A 25,325-nucleotide genomic window follows, 5' to 3' on the forward strand; every position below is an offset into this window, starting at 1 on the left:
CCTGTCCCCAGTGTCACCCGTCCCTGACGCCACCCCGCCTGTCCCTGACGCCACCCGCCTGTCCCCGGTACCACCGCCTGTCCCTGATGTCACCCGCCTTTCCCCGATGCCACCGCCTGTCCCCAGCGTCACCTACTTGAACTCCTTCTCGGTCTTGCCGCGCAGGTCGCGGACGAGCCACTGGGAGGTGAAGGCGTCCTGGGGGGGCATCCCCCACCGCATCACCGCGTTCAGGAAGGCCTTGCGCTGCCGCGTGTTGAACCCCAGCACCTGCGGGGCGCGCGGGGGGGGACCCCAGGGCGGGGCGTGGGTGGGTGGGGGGACCCCAGCACCCAGGGGGGGCACAGGTGGGTGGGGGGACCCCAGCATCCAGGGGAGGGAGGGGCACAGGTGGGTGGGGGGACCCCAGCACCCAGGGGGGCACAGGTGGGTGGGGGGACCCCAGCATCCAGGGGAGGGAGGGGCACAGGTGGGTGGGGGGACCCCAGCACCCAGGGGGGCACAGGTGGGTGGGGGGACCCCAGCATCCAGGGGAGGGAGGGGCACAGGTGGGTGGGGGACCCCAGCACCCAGGGGAGGGAGGGGCACAGGTGGGTGGGGGGACCCCAGCACCCAGGGGGGCACAGGTGGGTGGGGGGACCCCAGCACCCAGGGGAGGGAGGGGCACAGGTGGGTGGGGGACCCCAGCACCCAGGGGAGGGAGGGGCACAGGTGGGTGGGGGACCCCAGCACCCAGGGGAGGGAGGGGCACAGGTGGGTGGGGGGACCCCAGCATCCAGGGGAGGGAGGGGCACAGGTGGGTGGGGGGACCCCAGCACCCAGGGGGGCACAGGTGGGTGGGGGGACCCCAGCATCCAGGGGAGGGAGGGGCACAGGTGGGTGGGGGGACCCCAGCATCCAGGGGGGCACAGGTGGGTGGGGGGACCCCAGCACCCAGGGGAGGGAGGGGCACAGGTGGGTGGGGGGACCCCAGCATCCAGGGGAGGGAGGGGCACAGGTGGGTGGGGGGACCCCAGCACCCAGGGGAGGGAGGGGCACAGGTGGGTGGGGGGACCCCAGCATCCAGGGGAGGGAGGGGCATGGGGGTGGGGGACCCCAGGGCAGGCGCGGGTGGGTGGGGGGACCCCAGCACCAGGGGGGCACAGGTGGGTGGGGGGAACCCAGGGTGTGGCGTGGGTGGGTGGGGGGGACCCCAGGGAGGGGCATGGGTGGGTGGGGGGGACCCCAGCAGCTGGGTGGGACATGGCGGGGCATGAGGGGGGGGACGCCAGGGTGGGGTGTGGGTGGGTGGGGGGACTCCAGGGAGCGGACGCAGGTGGGTGGGGGGACCCCAGCAGCCTGGGGGATACAGGTGGGTGGGGGGACCCCAGTAAGGGGCACAGGTGGGTGGGGGGACCCCAGCAGCCGGGGGGGGGCAGAGGTGGGTGGGGGGACCCTAGGGAGTGGACGCAGGTGGGTGGGGGGACCCCAGCAGCTGGGGGGGTACAGGTGGGTGGGGGGACCCTGGCAGCTGGGGGGGGGGCAGAGGTGGGTGGGGGGACCCCAGGGAGGGACACAGGTGGGTGGGGGGACCCCAGCACCCAGGATGGCGCGGGTGGGTGGGGGGACCCCAGCACCAGGAGAGGGAGGGACACGGGTGGGTGGGGGGACCCCAGGGAGGGGCACAGGTGGGTGGGGGGACCGCAGTACCCGCGGGGGGCACGGGTGGGTGGGTGGGGGGACCCCCCGGCACCCCGGGGTGCTCACCTCGATGTTGCCGCCCACCCGGGCCAGCAGCGGGGGCAGGGGTTTGTCCTTCTCGTTCCGCAGCTGCCGCTTGGACTGACGCCGGCCTGGGGGGCAGGGGGGTCAGCACCCACCCCTGGCACCCTGACCCCCCTTAGGGCACCCTGACACCTCCCCCCCCAGCACCCTGAACCCCTTGGGACACCCTGACCCCCCCTTGGGGTACCCTGACCCCCCCCCCCCAGCACCCTGAACCCCCTTGGGACACCCTGACCCTCCCCTTGGGGCACCCTGACCCCCCCCCCCCCAGTACCCTGATCCTCCTTGGGGCACCCTGACCCCCCCCCCCCAGCACCCTAAACCCCCTTGGGACACCCTGACCCTCCCCTTGGGGCACCCTGACCCCCCCAGCACCCTGAACCCCCTTGGGACACCCTGACCCTCCCCTTGGGGCACCCTGACACCTCCCCCCCCAGCACCCTGAACCCCTTGGGACACCCTGACCCCCCCTTGGGGTACCCTGACACCCCCCCCAGCACCCTGAACCCCTTGGGGCACCCTGACCGACCCTGGGGCACCCTGACCCCCTTTGGGGCACACTGACACCCCCCCCAGCACCCTGAACCCCCTTGGGACACCCTTACCCTCCCCTTGGGGCACCCTGACCCCCCCCCCCCCAGTACCCTGATCCTCCTTGGGGCACCCTGACCCCCCCCCCCAGCACCCTAAACCCCCTTGGGGCACCCTGACCCCCCCCCAGCACCCTGATCCTCCTTGGGGCACCCTGACCCTCCCCTTGGGGCACCCTGTCCCCCCCTCCCCAGCACCCTGACCCTCATCTTGGGGCACCCTGACCCTCCCCTTGGGGCACCCTGAACCCCCCCCCCCAGCACCCTGATCCCCCTTGGGACACCCTGACCCTCCCCCCAGGGCACCCTAACCCCCCCCAGAGCACCCTGACCCCCCCAGGGGACCCCGACCTCCCCCCACCACCCTGACCCCCTTGGGGCACCCTGACCCCCCCCCCAGGGCACCCTGACCCCCACCCCCGGGTGCCCCCACCCCCCCAGGGATCCCCCCCAATTCCCCCAGTGCCACCCTAGACCCCTCCCCAGACAAAGGGGGGGACATGGGGGGGACATGGGGGGACACAGGTGACATGGGGGGTCAGAGAGGGGACATGGGGGGACACGGGGGGGGACATGGGGGGGACACAGGTGACATGGGGGGTCAGAGAGGGGACATGGGGGGACACGGGGGGAGACATGGGAGGGACATGGGGGGGACACAGGGGACATGGGGGGGTCAGAGAGGGGACATGGGGGGACACGGGGGGAGACATGGGAGGGACATGGGGGGGGACACAGGGGACATGGGGGGTCAGAGAGGGGACATGGGGGGACACGGGGGGGACATGGAGGGACACAGGTGACATGGGGGGGTCAGAGAGGGGACGTGGGGGGACTTGGGGGGGGACACGGAGGGGGACATGGGGGGCATGGGACACTTGGGGGGACAGAGGGGACATGGAGGGACATGAGGGGACATGGGGCACTTGGGGGGACACAGAGGGGACACGGGGGACACGAAGGGGACATGGGGGGACAGGAGGGGCTATGGGGGGACACGGGGGACAGCGAGGGGACACGCAGAGGGGACATGGGGCACTTGGGGGGACACAGGAGATGGAAGGACATCAGGGGACGGGGGGGCATGAAGGGGACACGGGGGACATGGGGGGACTACACAGGAGACACTGAGGGACACGAGGGGGGTCAGAGGGGACAGAGAGGGGACATGGGGGGACTTGGGGACACAGAGGGGTCAGAGGGGGGACATGGGGGGACTTGGGGGGACTTGGGGACACAGAGGGGGGACATGGGGGGACTTGGGGACACAGAGAGGGGACACAGAGGGGGGACATGGGGGGACTTGGGGACACAGAGGGGTCAGAGGGGACACAGAGGGGGGACATGGGGGGACTTGGGGACACAGAGGGGGGACATGGGGGGGACATGGGGGGACTTGGGGACACAGAGGGGTCAGAGGGGACACAGAGGGGGGACATGGGGGGACATGGGGGGACTTGGGGACACAGAGGGGTCAGAGGGGGGACATGGGGGGACTTGGGGGGACTTGGGGACACAGAGGGGGGACATGGGGGGACTTGGGGACACAGAGAGGGGACACAGAGGGGGGACATGGGGGGACTTGGGGACACAGAGGGGTCAGAGGGGACACAGAGGGGGGACATGGGGGGACTTGGGGACACAGAGGGGGGACATGGGGGGGACATGGGGGGGACTTGGGGACACAGAGGGGTCAGAGGGGACACAGAGGGGGGACATGGGGGGACATGGGGGGACTTGGGGACACAGAGGGGTCAGAGGGGGGACATGGGGGGACTTGGGGGGACTTGGGGACACAGAGGGGGGGACATGGGGGGACTTGGGGACACAGAGAGGGGACACAGAGGGGGGACATGGGGGGACTTGGGGACACAGAGGGGTCAGAGGGGACACAGAGGGGGGACATGGGGGGGGACAGAGGGGACACGGGGGGGACACAGAGGGGGGACACAGAGGGGGGACAGAGGGGACAGAGGGGGCCGCTCACCCTCCGGCCGCTCGTCGAAGTCCTCGTCCTCCTCCTCGGAGCCCACCGAGTACTCGGACTGGTTGTCTGGGGGGCACCCTCAGCACCCAGGCACCGCGCCCCCCCCGGCACCCCCAAACACCCCCCGGCACCCCCAAACACCCCCCCCCCACACCCCCGGCACCCCCAAACACCCCCCACATGCCCCCTGCACCCCCAAATACACCCCCGCACCCCCAAACACCCCCACACCCCTGGCACCCCCAAATATCCCCCAGGCACCCCCAAACACCCCCCACATGCCCCCTGCACCCCCAAATACACCCCCGCACCCCCAAACACCCCCACACCCCTGGCACCCCCAAATATCCCCCAGGCACCCCCAAACACCCCCCCACACCCCCCCAAACATCCCCTGAACCCCCAAATGCACCCTGCACCCCCAAACGCCCCACACACGCCCCCTGCACCCCCCAAACACCCCCCACACCCCCAAACACCCACACACACCCCCAGCACCCCCAAATATCCCCCCTGCACCCCCAAACACCCCCCAAATATCCCCTGCACCCCCAAATGCACCCTGCACCCCCAAAAGCCCCACACACGCCCCCTGCACCCCCAAATACACCCCCGCACCCCCAAACACCCCCCACACACCCTGCACCCCCAAACACCCCCCAACACCCCCTGCACCCCCAAATACCCCCTGCACCCCTAAATCCCCTCTGCACCCCAAGGTACCCCCAAATACCCCCTGCACCCCTAAATCCCCTCTGCACCCCAAGGTACCCCCAAATACACCCTGCACCCCCAAACACCCCACACACCCCAGTACCCCCAAATACACCCTGCACCCCCAAACACCCCCTGCACCCCAAGGTACCCCCAAATACCCCCTGCACCCCAAGGTACCCCAAACACCCCCTGCACCTCAGGGTACCCCCAAATACCCCCTGCACCCCCAAACACCCCCTGCACCCCGGCACCCCCAAACACCCCCTGCGCCCCCAAACACCCCCTGCACCTCAGGGTACCCCCAAATACCCCCTGCACCCCCAAACACCCCCTGCACCCCGGTACCCCCAAACACCCCCTGCGCCCCCAAACACCCCCTGCACCTCAGGGTACCCCCAAATACACCCTGCACCCCCAAACACCCCCTGCACCCCGGTACCCCCAAACACCCCCTGCGCCCCCAAACACCCCCTGCACCTCAGGGTACCCCCAAACACCCCCTGCACCCCAAGGTACCCCCAAACACCCCCTGCGCCCCCAAACACCCCCTGCACATCAGGGTACCCCCAAATACCCTGCACCCCCAAACACCCCCTGCACCCCGGCACCCCCAAACACCCCCTGCGCCCCCAAACACCCCCTGCACATCAGGGTACCCCCAAATACCCTGCACCCCCAAACACCCCCTGCACCCCGGCACCCCCAAACACCCCCTGCGCCCCCAAACACCCCCTGCACATCAGGGTACCCCCAAATACCCTGCACCCCCAAACACCCCCTGCACCCCGGCACCCCCAAACACCCCCTGCGCCCCCAAACACCCCCTGCACCACAGGGTACCCCCAAATACCCTGCACCCCCAAACACCCCCTGCACCCCGGCACCCCCAAACACCCCCTGCGCCCCCAAACACCCCCTGCACATCAGGGTACCCCCAAATACCCTGCACCCCCAAACACCCCCTGCACCCCGGTACCCCCAAACGCCCCCTACACCCCCAAACACCCCCTGCACCTCAGGGTACCCCCAAATACACCCTGCACCCCCAAACACCCCCTGCACCCCCGTACCCCCAAACACCCCCCACACCCCAGTACCCCCAAATACCCCCTGCACCCCCAAACACCCCCTGCACCCCAAGGTACCCCCCAAACACCCCCTGCACCCCCAAACACCCCCTGCACATCAGGGTACCCCCAAATACCCTGCACCCCCAAACACCCCCTGCACCCCGGCACCCCCAAACACCCCCTGCGCCCCCAAACACCCCCTGCACATCAGGGTACCCCCAAATACCCTGCACCCCCAAACACCCCCTGCACCCCGGTACCCCCAAACGCCCCCTACACCCCCAAACACCCCCTGCACCTCAGGGTACCCCCAAATACCCCCTGCACCCCCAAACACCCCCTGCACCCCGGTACCCCCAAACACCCCCTGCACCCCCAAACACCCCCTGCACCCCGGTACCCCCAAACACCCCCTGCGCCCCGGTACCCCCAAACACCCCCTGCACCCCCAAACACCCCACACACCCCAGTACCCCCAAATACACCCTGCACCCCCAAACACCCCCTGCACCCCAAGGTACCCCCAAATACCCCCTGCACCCCAAACACCCCCTGCACCTCAGGGTACCCCCAAATACCCTGCACCCCCAAACACCCCCTGCACCCCGGCACCCCCAAACACCCCTGCGCCCCCAAACACCCCCTGCACCTCAGGGTACCCCCAAATACCCTGCACCCCCAAACACCCCCTGCACCCCGGCACCCCCCAAACACCCCCTGCGCCCCCAAACACCCCCTGCACATCAGGGTACCCCCAAATACCCTGCACCCCCAAACACCCCCTGCACCCCGGTACCCCCAAACGCCCCCTACACCCCCAAACACCCCCTGCACCTCAGGGTACCCCCAAATACCCCCTGCACCCCCAAACACCCCCTGCACCCCTGTACCCCCAAACACCCCCTGCGCCCCCAAACACCCCCTGCACCCCCAAACACCCCCCACAACCCCAGTACCCCCAAATACCCCCTGCACCCCCAAACACCCCCTGCACCCCGGTACCCCAAACACCCCCTGCGCCCCCAAACACCCCCTGCACATCAGGGTACCCCCAAATACCCCCTGCACCCCCAAACACCCCCTGCACCCCCGTACCCCCAAACACCCCCTGCACCCCCAAATCTGCCCCGCAAAGTCTCCCCCCCGGCTGTGGGCTAGGCCAGCCCCAAGCCCTCCCAGTGCCTCCCAGTCTGCTCCAGTGCCCTCCCAGTAACTCCCAGTGCCTCCCAGTACCTCCCAGCCCATCCCAGTATCCTCCCAGTGCCTCCTGAGGGACGTCCCAGTATCCTCCCCAGTGCTCCCAGTTGCCCCGTACCCCACCTCGGTCCTCCCGAGCGCGAGCGCCCAGGGTATCAGGACTCCCCCAGAGCCTCCCAGTCCATCCCAGTAGCCTCCCAGTCCATCCCAGTACCGACAGGGCGCGCTCTCAGTGCCTCCCGTTCCCCCAGCAATGGCACCCAGTGCCTCCCAGTGCTCCCAGTTGCCCTGTACCCACTTTGGTCCTCCTGGGTGCAAGTGCCCAGGGCATTGGGACTCTCCCCAGTAACTCCCAGTGCCCTCCCAGTAACTCCCAGTGCCTCCTGAGGGACGTCCCAGTATCCTCCCAGTGCTCCCAGTTGCCCCGTACCCCACCTCGGTCCTCCCGAGCGCGAGCGCCCAGGGTATCAGGACTCCCCCCCGAGCCTTCCAGTCCATCCCAGTAGCCTCCCAGTAGCCTCCCAGTCCATCCCAGTACCGACAGGGCGCGCTCCCAGTGCCTCCCGTTCCCCCAGCGACGGCACCCAGTGCCTCCCAGTGCTCCCAGTTGCCCTGTACCCACTTTGGTCCTCCTGGGTGCAAGCACCCAGTGCATTGGGACTCTCCCCAGTATGCCCCAGTATCCTCCCAGTCTGTCCCAGTGCCCTCCCAGTAACTCCCAGTGCCTCCTGAGGAACATCCCAGTAACTTCCAGTACTCCCAGTTGCCCTGTACCCACTTTTGTCCTCCTGGGTGTGGGCACCCGGGGCATCAGGACTCCCCCCAGTGCCTCCCAGTACCTGACCAGTGCCCTCCCAGTCTGTCCCAGTGCCTGACTGGTCTGCTCCAGTGTCCTCCCAATGTGTCCCAGTGCCCTCCCAATGTGTCCCAGTGCCTGTCCAGTCTACGCCAGGGTCCTCCCAGTCTGTCCCAGTACCTGACCAGTGCCTCCCAGTCTGCTCCAGTGCCCTCCCAATGTGTCCCAGTACCTGACCAATGCCTGACCAGTGCCTCCCAGTCTGTCCCAGTGCCCTCCCAATGCATCCCACTACCTGACCAGTGCCTCCCAGTCTGCTCCAGTGCCCTCCCAATGTGTCCCACTACCTGACCAGTCTGCTCCAGTGCCCTCCCAATGCGTCCCAGTACCTGACCAGTGCCTCCCAGTCTGCTCCAGTGCCCTCCCAATGTGTCCCACTACCTGACCAGTCTGCTCCAGTGCCCTCCCAATGCGTCCCAGTACCTGACCAGTGCCTCCCAGTCTGTCCAGTGCCCTCCCAATGCATCCCACTACCTGACCAGTGCCTCCCAGTCTGCTCCAGTGCCCTTCCAATGTGTCCCACTACCTGACCAGTGGCTCCCAGTCTGTCCCAGTGCCCTCCCAATGCATCCCACTACCTGACCAGTCTGCAACAGTCTGTCCCAGTGCCCTCCCAATGTGTCCCAGTACCAGACCAGTGCTTCCCAGTCTGTCCCAGTGCCCTCCCAATGCATCCCACTACCTGACCAGTCTGTCCCAGTCTGTCCCAGTGCCCTCCCAATACATCCCAGTACCCCACCAGTGCCTCCCAGTGCCCCCAGCTGCCCTGTACCCACCTCAGTTCTCCTGGCCAAGGGTGCCCAGCGCGTCAGAACCCCTCCCAGTAACTCCCAGTGTGTCCCAGCGCCCTCCCAGTGCCCTCCCAGGTCCTCCCAATGCCTCCCAGTGCCCTCCCAGTGCCTCCCCAGTGCCCACCTTGGTCCTCCTGGGCGGCATCGTTGTAGTTGACCTGCTTGCGCACCCGCTTCCCCTTGCCCAGGTTGCGCGCCAGGTCCTCCTGCTGCTGCTCGTAGTGGTGTCGCAGCAGCTTCTCCCAGTAGTCGGGGTCGACGTTTCTCCTCCTGCTTGATGATCTCCCGCTCGATCTCCTCGATCTGCCGGCACACGCACCCTCAGCGGCCACCCAGGGCACCCGCGGGCACCCGCTGAGAGCCCGGCGGCCTGAGGTTGCCACCACCAGGTCTGTCATCGCTGGCTCCAGGGTCCCCAGCTCCATCGTTTCCACCGTCCCCAGCTCCGTCAGCTCCCCCTGCATCATCCCGTGGCCTCCCATCCCCATCGTCCCCACCACCGTCTCCATCATCTCCACCATGACCACCACCTCCGTCACCTGTATCATCCCCATCCTCATTGTCTCCACCATCCCCACCTCCACCATACTCCTCTCCATTGTCCCCATCACCTCCGTCACCTGTATCATCCCCATCATACTCATCTCCATCGTCCCATCACCTCCATCTCCATTGTCCCCATCACCCCCACCATCTCCATCGTCCCCCATCTCCATCACCTCCACCACCTCCAATCATCTACATCACCCCCATCCTCATTGTCTCCATCATCTCCATCCACATTGTCTCCACCATCCCTGTCTCCACTGTCCCCATCATCTTCATCCTCCCCATCTCCACTGTCTTCATCACACCCAACCTCCCCATCATTCCCATCCCCACCATCCCCATCACCCCCACCTCCATTGTCCCCATCTTCCCCATCATCTCTTCATCATCTCCATTGATCCCATCTCCATTGTCTCTATTGTCCCTGCCTCTACCATCTGCATCGTCCCCACCGTCTCCATCATCCCCATCTCCATCTTCTCCAAAGTCCCCCACCTCCATCGTCTCAATCATCCCCACCTCCATTTCCATTGTCCCCATTGTCACCCATTTCCATCATCTCCATCATGCCCACCTCCACCATCTCCATCGTCCCCACTGTCTCCATCATCCCCATCTCCATCTCCCCAAAGTCCCCCATCTCCATTGTCTCAATCATTCCCACCTCCACCATTTCCATCATCCCCACCGTCTCTATCATCCCCATTGTCCCCATCATCTCCAACGTCTCCATCTCCATCATCTCAATCATCCCCACCTCCATCTCCATCATCCCCATCATGCCCACCTCCACCATCTCCATCGTCCCTGTCTCCATTGCCCCATCTCCATCTTCTCCAACATCTCCCATCTCCATCATCTCAATCATGCCCACCTCCATCATCTCCATCATCCTCATCATCCCCCATCCCCATCATCCCCATCATGCCCACCTCCACTGTCTCCATCGTCCCCACCACCTCCAACCATTCCCATCACCCCCTCCTTCACACCCTATCGCACGTCCCCGTGTCCCCGTCCCCCGGGCGCACCTTGTCCTCCTCACGCACGACGTACTGGGCCACCTTGAAGGAGCTGAGGTACTCGTTCATGTTCTGCACGTCGGCATCGTCAGTGGCATCCTGGTTGCGGTCGAGCAGCCGGGCGATGGCCTCGTTGTCATAGTGGATGACGCTACTGTCCTCCTCCTTGTTCTCCCCTGCGCCGGCAACACGCTGCTGACACAGCCTGACTTGGTCCAGCAGCGCCTGGCACGGCTCAACATGGCCTTGGCATGCTCCAACGTGGCCCAGCATGGCCTGACATGACCTAGTATGGCCCAGCGTGGCCCAGCATGGTCCGGCACAGCCCAATGCAGCTCAACATGGCCCAACGTGCCCAACACGGCCTGACATGACCTAGTATGGCCCAGCGTGGCCCAGCATGGTCCAGCACAGCCCAATACAGCTCAACATGGCCCAACATGGTCCAACACGGCCTGACATGACCTAGTATGGCCCAGCATGGTCCAGCACAGCCCAATGCAGCTCAACACGGTCCAACACGGCCCAACACGGCCTGACATGACCTAGTATGGCCCAGCGTGGCCCAGCATGGTCCGGCACAGCCCAATGCAGCTCAACATGGCCCAACGTGGCCCAACACGGCCTGGCATGACCTAGTATGGCCCAGCATGGTCCAGCACAGCCCAATGCAGCTCAACATGGCCCAACACGGTCCAACACGGCCTGACATGACCTAGTATGGCCCAGCGTGGCCCAGCATGGTCCAGCACAGCCCAATACAGCTCAACATGGCCCAACATGGTCCAACACAGCCTGACATGACCTAGTATGGCCCAGCATGGTCCAGCACAGCCCAATGCAGCTCAACATGGCCCAACACGGTCAAACACGGCCCAACGCGGCCTGACATGACCTAGTATGGCCCAGCGTGGCCCAGCATGGTCCGGCACAGCCCAATGCAGCTCAACACGGCCCAACACGGTCCAACATGGCTCAGTTACGGTCCAACATGACCTAGTACAGCCCAGCACGTCCCAACATGGCCCAACACAGCCCAATGTGGTCCAACATGGCCCAACACGGCCCAACACAACCTAGTACGGCCCAGTGTGGCCCAGCATGGTCCAGCACAGCCCAATGCAGCCCAGCATGGCCTGACACAGCCCAACACGGTCCAACATGGCTCAATATGGTCCAACACAGTTCAACATGGCCCAATATGGTCCAGCAGGATCCTGCATGGCCTCACATGGCCCAGCATGATCCAGCGTGGCCCCACACGGCCCAACACAGCCTGACATGACCTAGTATGGCCCAGCATGGCCCAACATGGTCCAGCACAGCCCAGTACAGCCCAACACAGCCTGACATGGCCCAACGCAGCCTGACATGGCATGACATGACCTAGTATGGCCCAGCATGGTCCAATACAGCCCAATGCAGCCCAACATGGCCTGACCCGGCCCAATATGGTCCAACATGGCCCAATATCGTGCAACATGGTACAACATGGCCTCACATGGCCCAGCATGGTCCAAAGTGGCCCAACACAGCCTGATATGACCTAGTATGGCCCAGCGTGGCCCAACGTGGTCCAGCACAGCCCAACACAGCTCAACATGGCCCAACAAAGCTCAACATGGCCCAACACAGCTCAACATGGCCTGACATGGCCTGACACAGCTCAACATGGCCCAGCATGGCCCAGCATGTCCTGGCACAACCCAACACAACCTGACGCGGTCCAGCATAGCCTGATGTGGCCCAGCATGGCCCAGAATGGCCTGACACACGCTGACATGGACTGTCACAGCCTGGTACAGCATGGCACGGCCTAACGCACCTGGTCACCACCTCACATGTCCCATCACAGCCCTGTCACAGCCTCTCACGCTCCATCATGGCCTCACACCTTCTGTCATAGCCTCACGTGTCCCATCATGGCCTCACGTGTTCCATCATGGCCCCAAGTCCCACCACAGCCTCATGGGCCCCATCACGGCCCCATCATGTTCTTGCATGTCCCATCACGGCCTTTCATGACCTGTCACAGCCCCATCATGACCTCACGTGTCCCACATGGCTCCATCATGGCCTCGCGTGTCCCATTACGACCTCATCATGACCTTGCACGTTCCATCATAGCTTTGCATAACATTTCATGGCCTCCCATGTCCTGCCATGGCCTCGCATGTCCTGCCATGGCCTCGCATGTCCCACTGTAGCTTTGCATGACTCATCATGACCTGGCACAACCCATCACGGCTCTGCGTGACCCATCATGACCCCTGGCACAACCCATCATGGCTTTGCGTGACCCATCATGGCCCCACAACGACCTGGCACAACCCATCACGGCTCTGCGTGACCCATCATAGCCCCACCACGACCTGGCACAACGCATCACGGCTCTGCGTGACCCATCATGGCCCCACCATGACCTTGCACATCCCATCATGGCTTTGTGTGACCCATCATGGCCCCACAACGACCTGGCACAACCCATCACGGCTCTGCGTGACCCATCATAGCCCCACCACGACCTGGCACAACCCATCATGGCTCTGCGTGACCCATCATGGCCCCACCATGACCCGGCACAACCCATCATGGCTTTGCGTGACCCATCATGGCCCCACCATGACCCGGCACAACCCATCACGGCTCTGCGTGACCCATCATGGCCCCACCATGACCTGGCACAACCCATCACGCTTTGCGTGACCCATCATAGCCCCACCACGACCTTGCACAACGCATCACGGCTCTGCGTGACCCATCATGGCCCCACCATGACCCGGCACAACCCATCATGGCTTTGCGTGACCCATCATGGCCCACCATGACCCGGCACAACCCATCACGGCTCTGCGTGACCCATCATAGCCACACCACGACCTGGCACAACCCATCATGGCTTTGCGTGACCCATCATGGCCCCCACCATGACCCGGCACAACCCACCACGGCTCTGCGTGACCCATCATGGCCCCACCATGACCTTGCACATCCCATCATGGCTTTGCGTGACCCATCATGGCCCCACCATGACCCGGCACAACCCATCACGGCTTTGCAAGCCCAGTCACAGCCCACCATGGGCTCCCGTGTCCTACCATGGCCTCCCACATCTCATCATGTCCCACCATAGCCTCCCACGGCCCACCAGGGCCTCCCAAATCCCTCCCCAAAGCCCGGCACACCCTGTCCCACCCATCCCCAAACCCCGTCGGGTGCTGACCCTCATTCTCATCCTTGAAGAGCTCCTCAGTGCCAAACTTGAGGATGTCATCAAGCTCCTGCTTGGACATGGAGCCGGCCTTGGAGCCCAGCCCTGGGCGCACCACCAAGTGCGTCAGCATCATCTTGCGCTTGGCCACCTGTGTGATGCGTTCCTCCACCGACGCGCGCGTGACGAACCGGTAGATCATCACCTTGTTGGCCTGGCCGAATGCGGTGCGCCCGGCTGAAGGCCTGCGGAGACAGGGACGCGTCAGCAGGGACGCGGCGGAGAAGGGAGGTGGAGATGGGGGACGCGGCAGGGCCGCGGTGGGGGACGTCCGTAGGGACATTGTGGCGGGGGACACGGCGAGGGGAACGTCAGAGCTGGGACAGGGTGGTGGGCGACACGGTGGGGGATGGGGGACCCGTCAGAGCAGGGACACGGTGGCGGGGGACACGCTGTAGCAGGGACACGGTGGTGGGGGACGTGGTGGCAGTGGGGGACACAGGGACAGGGGGGGAGGACCGGGACAGGGTATCAGGATGGGTGATATAGCGGGTGACAGGGTGCTGGGTGGGTGACACCGGGTGCCAAGGGGGGTGCCAGGTGGATGACACTGGGCGTGTGACAGTGCCAGGCGAGTGACAGGGTGCCAGGCGGGTGATGCCGAGCAGTTGATAGGGTGCTGGGGTGGGTGACATGGTACCAGCTGGGTGACAGGGTGCCAGGTGAGTGATGCTGAGTGGGTGACAGGGTGCTGGGTGGGTGATACCAGGTAGGTGACAGGGTGCCAAGGTGGGTGACAGAGTACTGGGTAACAGGGTGCCAGGTGGGTGACACCAGACAGGTGACAGGGTTCTGGGCAGGTGACAGGGTGCTGGGTGGGTGATGTCGGACAGCTGACAGGGTGCTGGGTGGGTGATGCCACACAGGTGACACTGGGCGGGTGACAGGGTGCTGGGTGGGTGATGCCAGACAGGTGACAGGGTGCTGGGCGGGTGACAGGGTGCTGGGTGGGTGATGCCACACAGGTGACAGGGTGCTGGGCAGGTGACAGGGTGCTGGGGTGGTGATGCCACACAGGTGACAGGGTGCTGGACAGGTGACGCTGGGTGGGTGACAGGGTGCTGAGCGTGTGACAGGGTGCTGGGTGGCTGATGCCAGACAGGTGACAGGGTGCTGGGCGGGTGACAGGGTGCTGGGGCGGGTGACGCCGGGTGGGTGACAGACCTGGATGTCGTTGTGGGGGTTCCAGTCGGAGTCGAAGATGACGACGGTGTCGGCGGTGGCCAGGTTGATGCCGAGGCCCCCGGCCCGCGTCGACAGCAGGAAGCAGAACTGCTGCGCCCCCGGCGCTGCCCCCCCGGCGTCAGCGTGGGGGGCCGGCCCCCCAAACCCGGGACCCTCCAACCCCCCCGGCGTCAGCGTGGGAGGCCGGCCCCCCAAACCGGGACCACCCAATTCCCCGGTGTTGCCCCCCCAAACCCAGGACCCCCCAACCACCCCCACATGCTGCCCCCCAAACCCCCTGATCTTATCCCCCTCCCAGTGTTGCTGTGCCCAGGGAAATTGCCCCCCCACCCCGTCCTGCCTTGGGTGGGGTGCAGGGCCCGGACACCTGGATGCCCCCTGAACTCCTGGGTCCTCCCAAACACCTGGGTCCCCCCCCAGACATCTGGGTGCCCCCTGACCACCTGGGTCCCCCCCCAAACACCTGGTTCCCCCCCCAGACATCTGGGTGCCCCCTGAACTCCTGGGTCCCTCCCAAACACCTGGGTCCCCCCCCCGACATCTGGGTGCCCCCTGAACTCCTGGGTCCCCCCAAACACCTGGGTCCCCCCCTGACTGCCTGGGTCCCCCCCCAGACATCTGGGTGCCCCCTGACCACCTGGGTCCCCCCCCCCAAACACCTGGGTGCCCCCCTGACTGCCTGGGTGCCCCTCAAACATATGGGTGCCCCTGAACTCCTGGATTCCCCCAACACCTGGGTCCCTCCCTGACCACCTGGGTGCCCCCCAAACACCTGGGTCCCCCCCAGACATCTGGGTGCCCCTCTGACTGCCTGGGTCCCCCCACAAACACCTGGGTGCCCCCCGACTGCCTGGGTGACCCTCAAACATCTGGGTGCCCCCTGAACTCCTGGATTCCCCAAACATCTGGGTCCCCTCCCAGACATCTGGGTGTCCCCTGAACTCCTGGGTCCTCCCAAACACCTGGGTCCCCCCCCCGACATCTGGGTGCCCCCTGAACTCCTGGGTCCCCCCAAACACCTGGGTCCCCCCCCTGACTGCCTGGGTCCCCCCCCAGACATCTGGGTGCCCCCTGACCACCTGGGTCCCCCCCCCCCAAACACCTGGGTGCCCCCCTGACTGCCTGGGTGCCCCTCAAACATATGGGTGCCCCCTGAACTCCTGGATTCCCCCAACACCTGGGTCCCTCCCTGACCACCTGGGTGCCCCCCAAACACCTGGGTCCCCCCCAGACATCTGGGTGCCCCTCTGACTGCCTGGGTCCCCCCACAAACACCTGGGTGCCCCCCGACTGCCTGGGTGACCCTCAATTATATGGGTGCCCCCTGAACTCCTGGATTCCCCAAACATCTGGGTCCCCTCCCAGACATCTGGGTGTCCCCTGAACTCCTGGGTGCCCCCCTGACCACCTGGGTCTCCCCCCGATCGCCTCGGTGCCCCCCAAACACCTGGGTCCCCCCCAGACATCTGGGTGCCCCCCCGAATACCTGGGTGCCCCCCTGAACTCCTGGGTGCCCCCCCCAACATCTGGGCCCCCCCTGGAACTCCTGGGTGCCCCCCTGACCGCCTGGGTGCCCCCCTGACCGCCTGGGTCCCTCGCCAGACATCTGGGTCCCCCCTGAACTCCTGGGTCCCCCCGAATACCCGGGTGCCCCCCCAAATACCTGGGTCCCCCCGGAACTCCTGGGTGCCCCCCGACCACCTAGGTCCCTCGCCAGACATCTGGGTCCCCCCTGAACTCCTGGGTGCCCCCCTGACCGTCTGGGTCCCCCCCCGAATAGCTGGGTGCCCCCCCCAAATACCTGGATCCCCCCTGAACTCCTGGGTGCCCTCCCCAGACATCTGGGTCCCCCCTAAACTCCTGGGTGCCCCCCTGACCGCCTGGGTGCCCCCCCCAGACATCTGGGTCCCCCCTAAACTCCTGGGTGCCCCCCTGACTGCCCGGGTGCCCCTCAAACATCTGGGTGCCCCGAATGCCTGGGGTCCCCCCCCCCCCCCAAACACCTAGGTCCCCCCGCCAGACATATGGGTGCCCCCCGACTGCCTGGGTGCCCCCCGGACGCCGGGGTCCTACCGTTGAAGCGGTCGATGGCCTCCTGGCGCAGGGCCCCCGTGATGCCCCCGTCGATGCGCTCGTACTTGTAGCCCTCGTAGTCCAGGAAATCCTCCAGCAGGTCCAGCATCTTCGTCATCTGCGGGCACTGGTTAGACTGGGAGCACCCAGGGGTGCTGGGGGCACCCGGTACTGGTCAGACTGGGAGGAGGTCCTGAGGGGGGGCGGTGCTGGGGTGGGCGCTGGGGTTCCTGGCCACCCCGGGAGAAGATCTGGGAGAAGATCCCAGATCTGGGAGAAAATGAGCAGCCGGTGGCTCTAGGGGGGTGTGGGTGCCCCCCCCAGGGGGGGTGTGGGTGCTGGGGGGGTCCCAGGGGGTCCCTGGGGGTCCCAGCCGCCCCACCTGGGAGAAGATGAGCACCCGGTGGTTTTGCTCCTTCAGCTTCCGCAGCATCTTCTGCAGCAGCAGCAGCTTCCCCGAGGCCTTGATCAGGGCTCCCCCCTCGTAGGCGCCGCTCGGCAGCTTCGGGGACTCCTGGGGACGGGGGCGTCACCTCGCCGGCCCCCCCGACGTCCCCCCAGCCCGCACCCCGCGTCCCTCGGCGCCCCCCAGCCCACCTCCCTCTGCCCGCTCTGCAGCCCCTCCGTGTGCCTCCAGCCTGGCTCCCCGCTGTGTCCCACCTCCCTCTGTCCCCTCCACGTCCCTCCATGTCCCCATGTCCCACCTCTATGTCCCCCCATGTCCTTCCACCCCACATCCCTCTGTCCCCTTCATGCCCCTCCAACCGTTCCATGTCCCCACCATGTCCTCCTGGCCCATCCATGCTCCTCCACCCCACATCCCTCTGCCCCATGTCCCTCCAACCCCTCCATGTCCCAATGTCCTACCATGTCCCACCATGCTTCCATGCTTCCATGCTCCTCCACCCCACAGCCCTCTGCCCCATGTCCCTCCAACCCCTCCATGTCCCCATGTCCTACCATGTCCCACCATGCTTCCATGTTCCTCCACCCTAACATCCCTCTGCCCCATGTCCCCCCCGATCCCTCCAACCCCTCCACGTCCCCATGTCCTACCGCATCCCCACCATGCCCCACCATGCTTCCATGTTCCTCCACCCCATATCCCTCTGCCCCACGTCCCTCTATCCCCCCCCGATCCCTCCAACCCCTCCACGTCCCCATGTCCTACCATGTCCCACCATGTCCCACCATGCTTCCATGTTCCTCCACCCCACAGCCCTCTGCTCCATGCCCCTCCAACCCCTCCATGCTTCCATGTCCCTCCACCCACGCCCCTCTATCCCCCCCGATCCCTCCAACCCCTCCACATCCCCATGTCCTACCATGTCCCACCATGTCCCACCATGCTTCCATGTTCCTCCACCCCATATCCCTCTGCCCCACATCCCTCTATCCCCCCGATCCCTCCAACCCCTCCATGTCCCCATGTCCTACCACGTCCCCACCATGTCCCACCATGCTTCCATGTTCCTCCACCCCATATCCCTCTGCCCCACGTCCCTCTATCCCCCCCGATCCCTCCAACCCCTCCACATCCCCATGTCCTACCACATCCCCACCATGTCCCACCATGCTTCCATGTTCCTCCACCCCACAGCCCTCTGCCCCATGCCCCTCCAACCCCTCCATGTCCCCATGTCCTACCATGTCCCACCATGTCCCACCATGCTTCCATGTTCCTCCACCCCACAGCCCTCTGCTCCATGCCCCTCCAACCCCTCCATGCTTCCATGTCCCTCCACCCCACGCCCCTCTATCCCCCCGATCCCTCCAACCCCTCCACATCCCCATGTCCTACCATGTCCCACCATGTCCCACCATGCTTCCATGTTCCTCCACCCCATATCCCTCTGCCCCACGTCCCTCTATCTCCCCCCGATCCCTCCAACCCCTCTGTGTCCCCATGTCCTACCACGTCCCCACCATGTCCCACCATGCTTCCATGTTCCTCCACCCCACAGCCCTCTGCCCCATGTCCCTCCAACCCCTCCATGTCCCCATGTCCTACCATGTCCCACCATGTTTCCATGTTCCTCCACCCTAACATCCCTCTGCCCCATGTCCCCCCGATCCCTCCAACCCCTCCACGTCCCCATGTCCTACCACGTCCCCACCATGTCCCCCATGCTTCCATGTTCCTCCACCCCATATCCCTCTGCCCCACGTCCCTCTATCCCCCCTGATCCCTCCAACCCCTCCACGTCCCCATGTCCTACCATGTCCCACCATGTCCCACCATGCTTCCATGTTCCTCCACCCCATATCCCTCTGCCCCACGTCCCTCTATCCCCCCCGATCCCTCTAACCCCTCCACATCCCCATGTCCTACCACATCCCCACCATGTCCCACCATGCTTCCATGTTCCTCCACCCCACAGCCCTCTGCCCCATGCCCCTCCAACCCCTCCATGTCCCTATGTCCTACCATGTCCCACCATGTCCCACCATGCTTCCATGTTCCTCCACCCCATATCCCTCTGCCCCACATCCCTCTATCCCCCCGATCCCTCCAACCCCTCCATGTCCCCATGTCCTACCACGTCCCCACCATGTCCCACCATGCTTCCATGTTCCTCCACCCCACAGCCTTCTGCCCCATGCCCCTCCAACCCCTCCATGCTTCCATGTCCCTCCACCCCACGCCCCTCTACCCCCCCCAATCCCACCAACCCCTCCACGTCCCCACATTCCCTCTAGGTCCTGTCCCTCCATGTCCCCCCCTCACCCCCCCGGTGTCCCCGCGGCCCCCACCATGGCAGCGACGGGGAAGAGGTAGGGGTGGTTGCAGCACTTCTTTAGGTCCATCATGATGTTGAGCAGCGACACCTGGTTCCCGCCGCCCCGCGAGTTCAACGCCTCAAAGTTGCGCGTCAGGATGTACTTGTAGTACTTCCTACGGGGAGGTCGGTGGGACCCAGGCGTCCTGGGTGCCTCCCCTCCCCTGCCTCCCGGGGGACCCCAGCACCCAGGGGACCCCCCCCAGCACCCAAGGGACCCCAGCGTACTTCTGCATGGGGCTGAGCTCCACGCGGACAATGAGCTCGGTCTTGGCCGGCATGTTCTTGAAGACGTCGGCTTTGAGGCGCCGCAGCATGTGGGGACCCAGCAGGTCGTGGAGCTTCTTGATTTGGTCCTCCTTGGAGATGTCGGCAAACTCCTCCAGAAAGCCCTCCAGGTTGCTGCGGGGAGGGGACGCAACGTGACTTTGGGGGTGGCACGGGGATGTGGGGACGGGGATGTACATGGAGGTGACATGGGGGGATGCGGGGACAGCCATGACGTGGCAGGGTGTGGGGGACATGGGGACAGCCATGACGTGGCAGGGTGTGGGGGACATGGGGACAGCCGTGACGTGGAGGGATGCGGGGACAGCCGTGACATGGAGGGGCGCAGGGGACAGGGGGACAGCCATGACATGGCAGGGTGCAGGGGACAGCCATGACGTGGCAGGGTGCAGGGGACACGGGGACATGGGGACATGGGGATGGCCGTGACGTGGAAGGATGTGGGGACAGACGTGACATGGCGGGGCGCAGGGGACACGGGGACATGGGGATGGCCGTGATGTGGAAAGATGTGGGGACAGCCGTGACATGGCAGGGCGCAGGGGACATGGAGGGATGTGGGGACAGCCATGACGTGGCGGGGTGCAGGGGACAGCCATGACGTGGTGGGGCGCAGGGGACACGGGGACATGGGGACATGGGGATGGCCGTGATGTGGAAGGATGCGGGGACAGCCATGACGTGGCAGGGCGCAGGGGACATGGGGACAGCCATGACGTGGCGGGGTGCAGGGGACATGGAGGGATGTGGGGACAGCCATGACGTGGCGGGGCGCAGGGGACACGGGGACATGGGGACATGGGGATGGCCGTGACGTGGAAGGATGTGGGGACAGCCGTGACATGGCAGGGCGCAGGGGACATGGAGGGATGTGGGGACAGCCATGACGTGGCGGGGCGCAGGGGACACGGGGACACGGGGACATGGGGATGGCCGTGATGTGGAAAGATGTGGGGACAGCCGTGACATGGCAGGGCGCAGGGGACATGGAGGGATGTGGGGACAGCCATGACGTGGCGGGACGCAGGGGACACGGGGACATGGGGACATGGGGATGGCCGTGACGTGGAAGGATGCGGGGACAGCCGTGACATGGAGGGGCGCAGGGGACATGGGGGGACATGGGGACAGCCATGACGTGGCGGGATGCAGGGGACAGGGGGACAGCCATGACATGGCGGGGTGCAGGGGACAGCCATGACGTGGCGGGGCGCAGGGGACATGGGGACACGGGGACATGGGGATGGCCGTGATGTGGAAAGATGTGGGGACAGCCGTGACATGGCAGGGCGCAGGGGACATGGAGGGATGTGGGGACAGCCATGACGTGGCGGGACGCAGGGGACATGGGGACAGCCATGACGTGGCGGGACGCAGGGGACAGGGGGACATGGGGACATGGGGATGGCTGTGACGTGGAAGGATGCGGGGACAGCCGTGACATGGAGGGGCGCAGGGGACATGGGGGGACATGGGGACAGCCATGACGTGGCGGGATGCAGGGGACAGGGGGACATGGGGACGGTCGTGACATGGAGGGATGCGGGGACAGCCATGACGTGGCGGGGCGCAGGGGACATGGGGACAGCCATGACGTGGCGGGACGCAGGGGACATGGGGACAGCCATGACGTGGCAGGACGCAGGGGACATGGGGAGGGATAGGGGGGACCCTGGGGAAGGGGAGGGGACACCAGGGGACACAGAGGGACAGGGAGGGGGGACAGGAGCAGCAGGGACACACCGGTGGCGGAGGGATGTGGGTGGATGCAGGAGGATGCAGGGGGACCCAGAAGGGACAGGAGGGGGGCACAGGGGGACCCCAGGGGAGGAGGGGGGGGGGACAGGGGGACGCGAGGGGACATCGGGGGACGCACTTGAAGCGCTCGGGGGTGAGGAAGTTGAGGAGGTGGAAGAGCTCCTCCAGGTTGTTCTGCAGCGGGGTCCCCGTCAGCAGCAGCTTGTGCTCGATCTTGTACCCGTTCAGCACCCGAAAGAACTGGGGGGGGGGGGAGGGGGGGGGGGGGGGCGTCACCCATGGACCCCGGCGTCCGGGAGCGACTCCCCCGATCCCACCCATGGACCCTGGCATCCGGGAGTGACCCCCCGACCCCCCCCCCCCCCAGGGCACCCATGGACCCCAATGTCCAGGACCAACCCTACCACCCCCCAGGATCCAGGAGCACCCCCCACCCTCCCAGGGCACCCACGGACCCCAGCATCTGGGGAACATCCCCCCCCCCCCCGCAGCACCCAGGGACCCAGGCATCTGGGTGCCCCCTCCCCAGGGACCCAGGCATCCGCATGCCCCCCACCCTGGGGACCCAGGCATCCATGTGCCCCCTCCCCGGGGACCCAGGCATCCGGGTGCCCCCTCCCCAGGGACCCAGCCATCCGCGTGCCCCCTCCCCAGGGACCCAGGCATCCGCATGCCCCCCACCCTGGGGACCCAGGCATCCATGTGCCCCCTCCCCGGGGACCCAGGCATCCGCGTGCCCCCTCCCCAGGGACCCAGGCATCCGGGTGCCCCCTCCCCAGGGACCCAGCCATCCGCGTGCCCCCTCCCCAGGGACCCAGGCATCTGGGTGCCCCCTCCCCAGGGACCCAGCCATCCGCGTGCCCCCTCCCCAGGGACCCAGGCATCCGGGTGCCCCCTCCCCAGGGACCCAGGCATCCGGGTACCCCCTCCCCAGGGACCCAGCCATCCGCGTGCCCCCTCCCAGTGGCCCCAGGCATCCGGGTGCCCCCTCCCCAGGGACCCAGCCATCCAGATGCCCGCTCCCAGTGGCCCCAGGCGTCCAGGTGCCCCCTCCCCAGGGACCCAGGCATCTGGGTGCCCCCCACCCCGGGCACCCAGCCATGCAGCCCCCCCCCCCCACCCACCCCGCGCCCAGGACCCCCGGGGCGCGGGCACCTTGGACTGGTTGTTCTTGAGGCGGTGGGCCTCGTCCACCACCAAGCAGGCCCAGCGGATGGAGCCCAGGGCCGCCTGGTCGATGGTGATCAGCTCGTAGGAGGTCAGCAACACGTGGAACTTCACCTGCGCCTCCCGCTGCCGCGGCCGTCAGCACCCATGGGTCCCCCCCGGGGACCCCGGCAGCCAGGGGACCCCGACCCCCTGCACCACCGCCACCCCCCACCCCAACCCACGCCCCACCGCCCCGGGATTCTGGCGGACAGGGCACCTCGATCCCCTGGCATCCGGCTACCCCAGCACCCCGATCCCTCTGGGACCCCAGTATCTGGGGCACCCACACCCCACCAACACCCCAACACCCTGACCCCTCAGGATCCTGGCATCTGGCCACCCCAGCACCCCGATCCCTCCAGGACCCTGGCATCTGGGGCACCCAGACCCCCAACAGCACCCCAACACCCTGACCTCCCCGGATCCTGGCATCTGGCCACCCCAGCATCCCAATTTACCCCAGGACCCCGGTGTCCGGGGCACCCCGAGCACCTGGGACCCCAGCATCTGGCCACCCCAGCACCCTGACCCCTCCAGGACCCTGGCGTCTGGGGGACCCAGACCCCCACCACCACCCCAACACCCCAGCCCCCCAGGATCCTGGCATCTGGCCACCCCAGCACCCCAATTTACCCCAGGACCCCGGCGTCTGGGGCACCCTGACCACCTGGGCCACCCCGACCCCCCTGGCACCCCAACGCCTCCTGGGATCCCAGCATGCAGGCACCCCTGTACACCCCAACCCCGGGGACCCCAATGTCTGGGCTACCCTGACCCCCTGGCACCCTGACCCCCCAGGACCCCTGTACCAGGCCACCATGTCACCCCAACACCCCCAAGACCCCAGTGTCTGGGGCACCCTGACCCCCCAGGACCCCTGTACCAGGCCACCATGTCACCCCAAGCCCCCAGGCACCCCATGTCCAGGTCACCCCAACCACCCCCCAGGGACACTACTGCCCAGGTCACCCCAAGCACCCCAACCACCCCGGGACCCCAGTGGCTGGGGTACCCTGACCCCTTGGCACCCCTGACCCCCCAGGACACCCATGTCAGGCCACCATGTCATCCCGACCCCCCTGGGACCCCAATGGCTGGGGTACCCTGACCCCCTGGCACCCTGACCCCCCAGGGGCTGGGGTACCCTGACCCCCTGGCACCCTTGACCCCCCAGGACACCCACGTCAGGCCACCATGTTACCCCGACCCCCCAGGACCCCAGTGTCCGGGGTACCCTGACCCCCCAGCACCCTGACCCCCCAGGACCCCTGTACCAGGCTACCATGTCACCCCAACCCCCCAGGCACCTTGTGTCCATGTCACCCCAACACCCCAGGCACCCCGTGTCCAGGTCACCCCAACCACCCCCCTGGGACCCTACTGTCCAGGTCACCCCCAGCACCCCAACCCCCCTGGGACCCCAGTGTCCGGGGTACCCTGACCCCCCAGCACCCTGACCCCCCAGGACCCCTGTACCAGGCTACCATGTCACCCCAACCCCCCAGGCACCCTGTGTCCATGTCACCCCAACACCCCAGGCACCCCGTGTCCAGGTCACCCCAACCACCCCCCTGGGACCCTACTGTCCAGGTCACCCCCAGCACCCCAACCCCCCTGGGACCCCAGTGGCTGGGGTACCCTGACCCTCTGGCACCCTTGACCCCCCAGCACACTCACGTCAAGGCCACCATGTCACCCTAACCCCCCATGCACCCCGTGTCCAGGTCACTCCAACCACCCCCCAGGGACCCTACTGCCCAGGTCACCCCCAGCACCCCAACCCCCTGGGGACCCCGACGTCCCGCTCACCTTCATCTTGAAGGCCTTCTTGCCTCCCTTCATGGCGTTGTCATCGAAGGAGAACTCGTTCTCGCGGATGATGGCCCGGCTGTCCTTGTCCCCAGTGTAGGTGACGACGTAGAAGGCGGGGGCCCACATCTGGAACTCCCGCTCCCAGTTGATGATGGTGGAGAGCGGGGCGCTGACGAGGAACGGGCCCTTGGTGTGGCCCTGGGGGACAGCGCGTCACACGGGGACACGGGGACGGGGCCCTTGGGGGACGTGGGGACAGTGTGACACAGGGGGATGGGGGCTGGCATGGGACAGGGGCCTTGGGGGACATGGGGACAGTGTGGGACAGGGCACTGGGGGACGTGGGGACAGTGTGGGCCGTGTGGGTGACACCAGGGCCAGGTGGGTGACACCAGGGGCCAGGAGG

At 66.5% G+C, this 25,325-nt stretch overlaps 1 protein-coding gene across 1 annotated transcript in view; it reads right to left on the reverse strand.

Annotated features, from left to right (window-relative positions):
- Positions 1-25,325, reverse strand: part of CHD3 (chromodomain helicase DNA binding protein 3) — a 91,507-nt gene that overhangs the window by 24,693 nt on the left and 41,489 nt on the right. The window contains 16 exon segments of the mRNA XM_075725503.1: positions 137-270; positions 1,747-1,832; positions 4,342-4,407; positions 9,097-9,235; positions 9,237-9,275; positions 10,553-10,719; positions 13,767-13,974; positions 13,976-13,999; positions 14,979-15,103; positions 17,073-17,190; positions 17,455-17,586; positions 19,827-19,968; positions 20,081-20,254; positions 22,017-22,138; positions 23,054-23,191; positions 24,917-25,117. Coding sequence (XP_075581618.1) covers positions 137-270; positions 1,747-1,832; positions 4,342-4,407; positions 9,097-9,235; positions 9,237-9,275; positions 10,553-10,719; positions 13,767-13,974; positions 13,976-13,999; positions 14,979-15,103; positions 17,073-17,190; positions 17,455-17,586; positions 19,827-19,968; positions 20,081-20,254; positions 22,017-22,138; positions 23,054-23,191; positions 24,917-25,117 — 2,015 coding nt within the window.

Source organism: Pelecanus crispus, chromosome 32, assembly GCF_030463565.1.
Source record: "Pelecanus crispus isolate bPelCri1 chromosome 32, bPelCri1.pri, whole genome shotgun sequence".
NCBI lineage: Eukaryota > Metazoa > Chordata > Aves > Pelecaniformes > Pelecanidae > Pelecanus > Pelecanus crispus.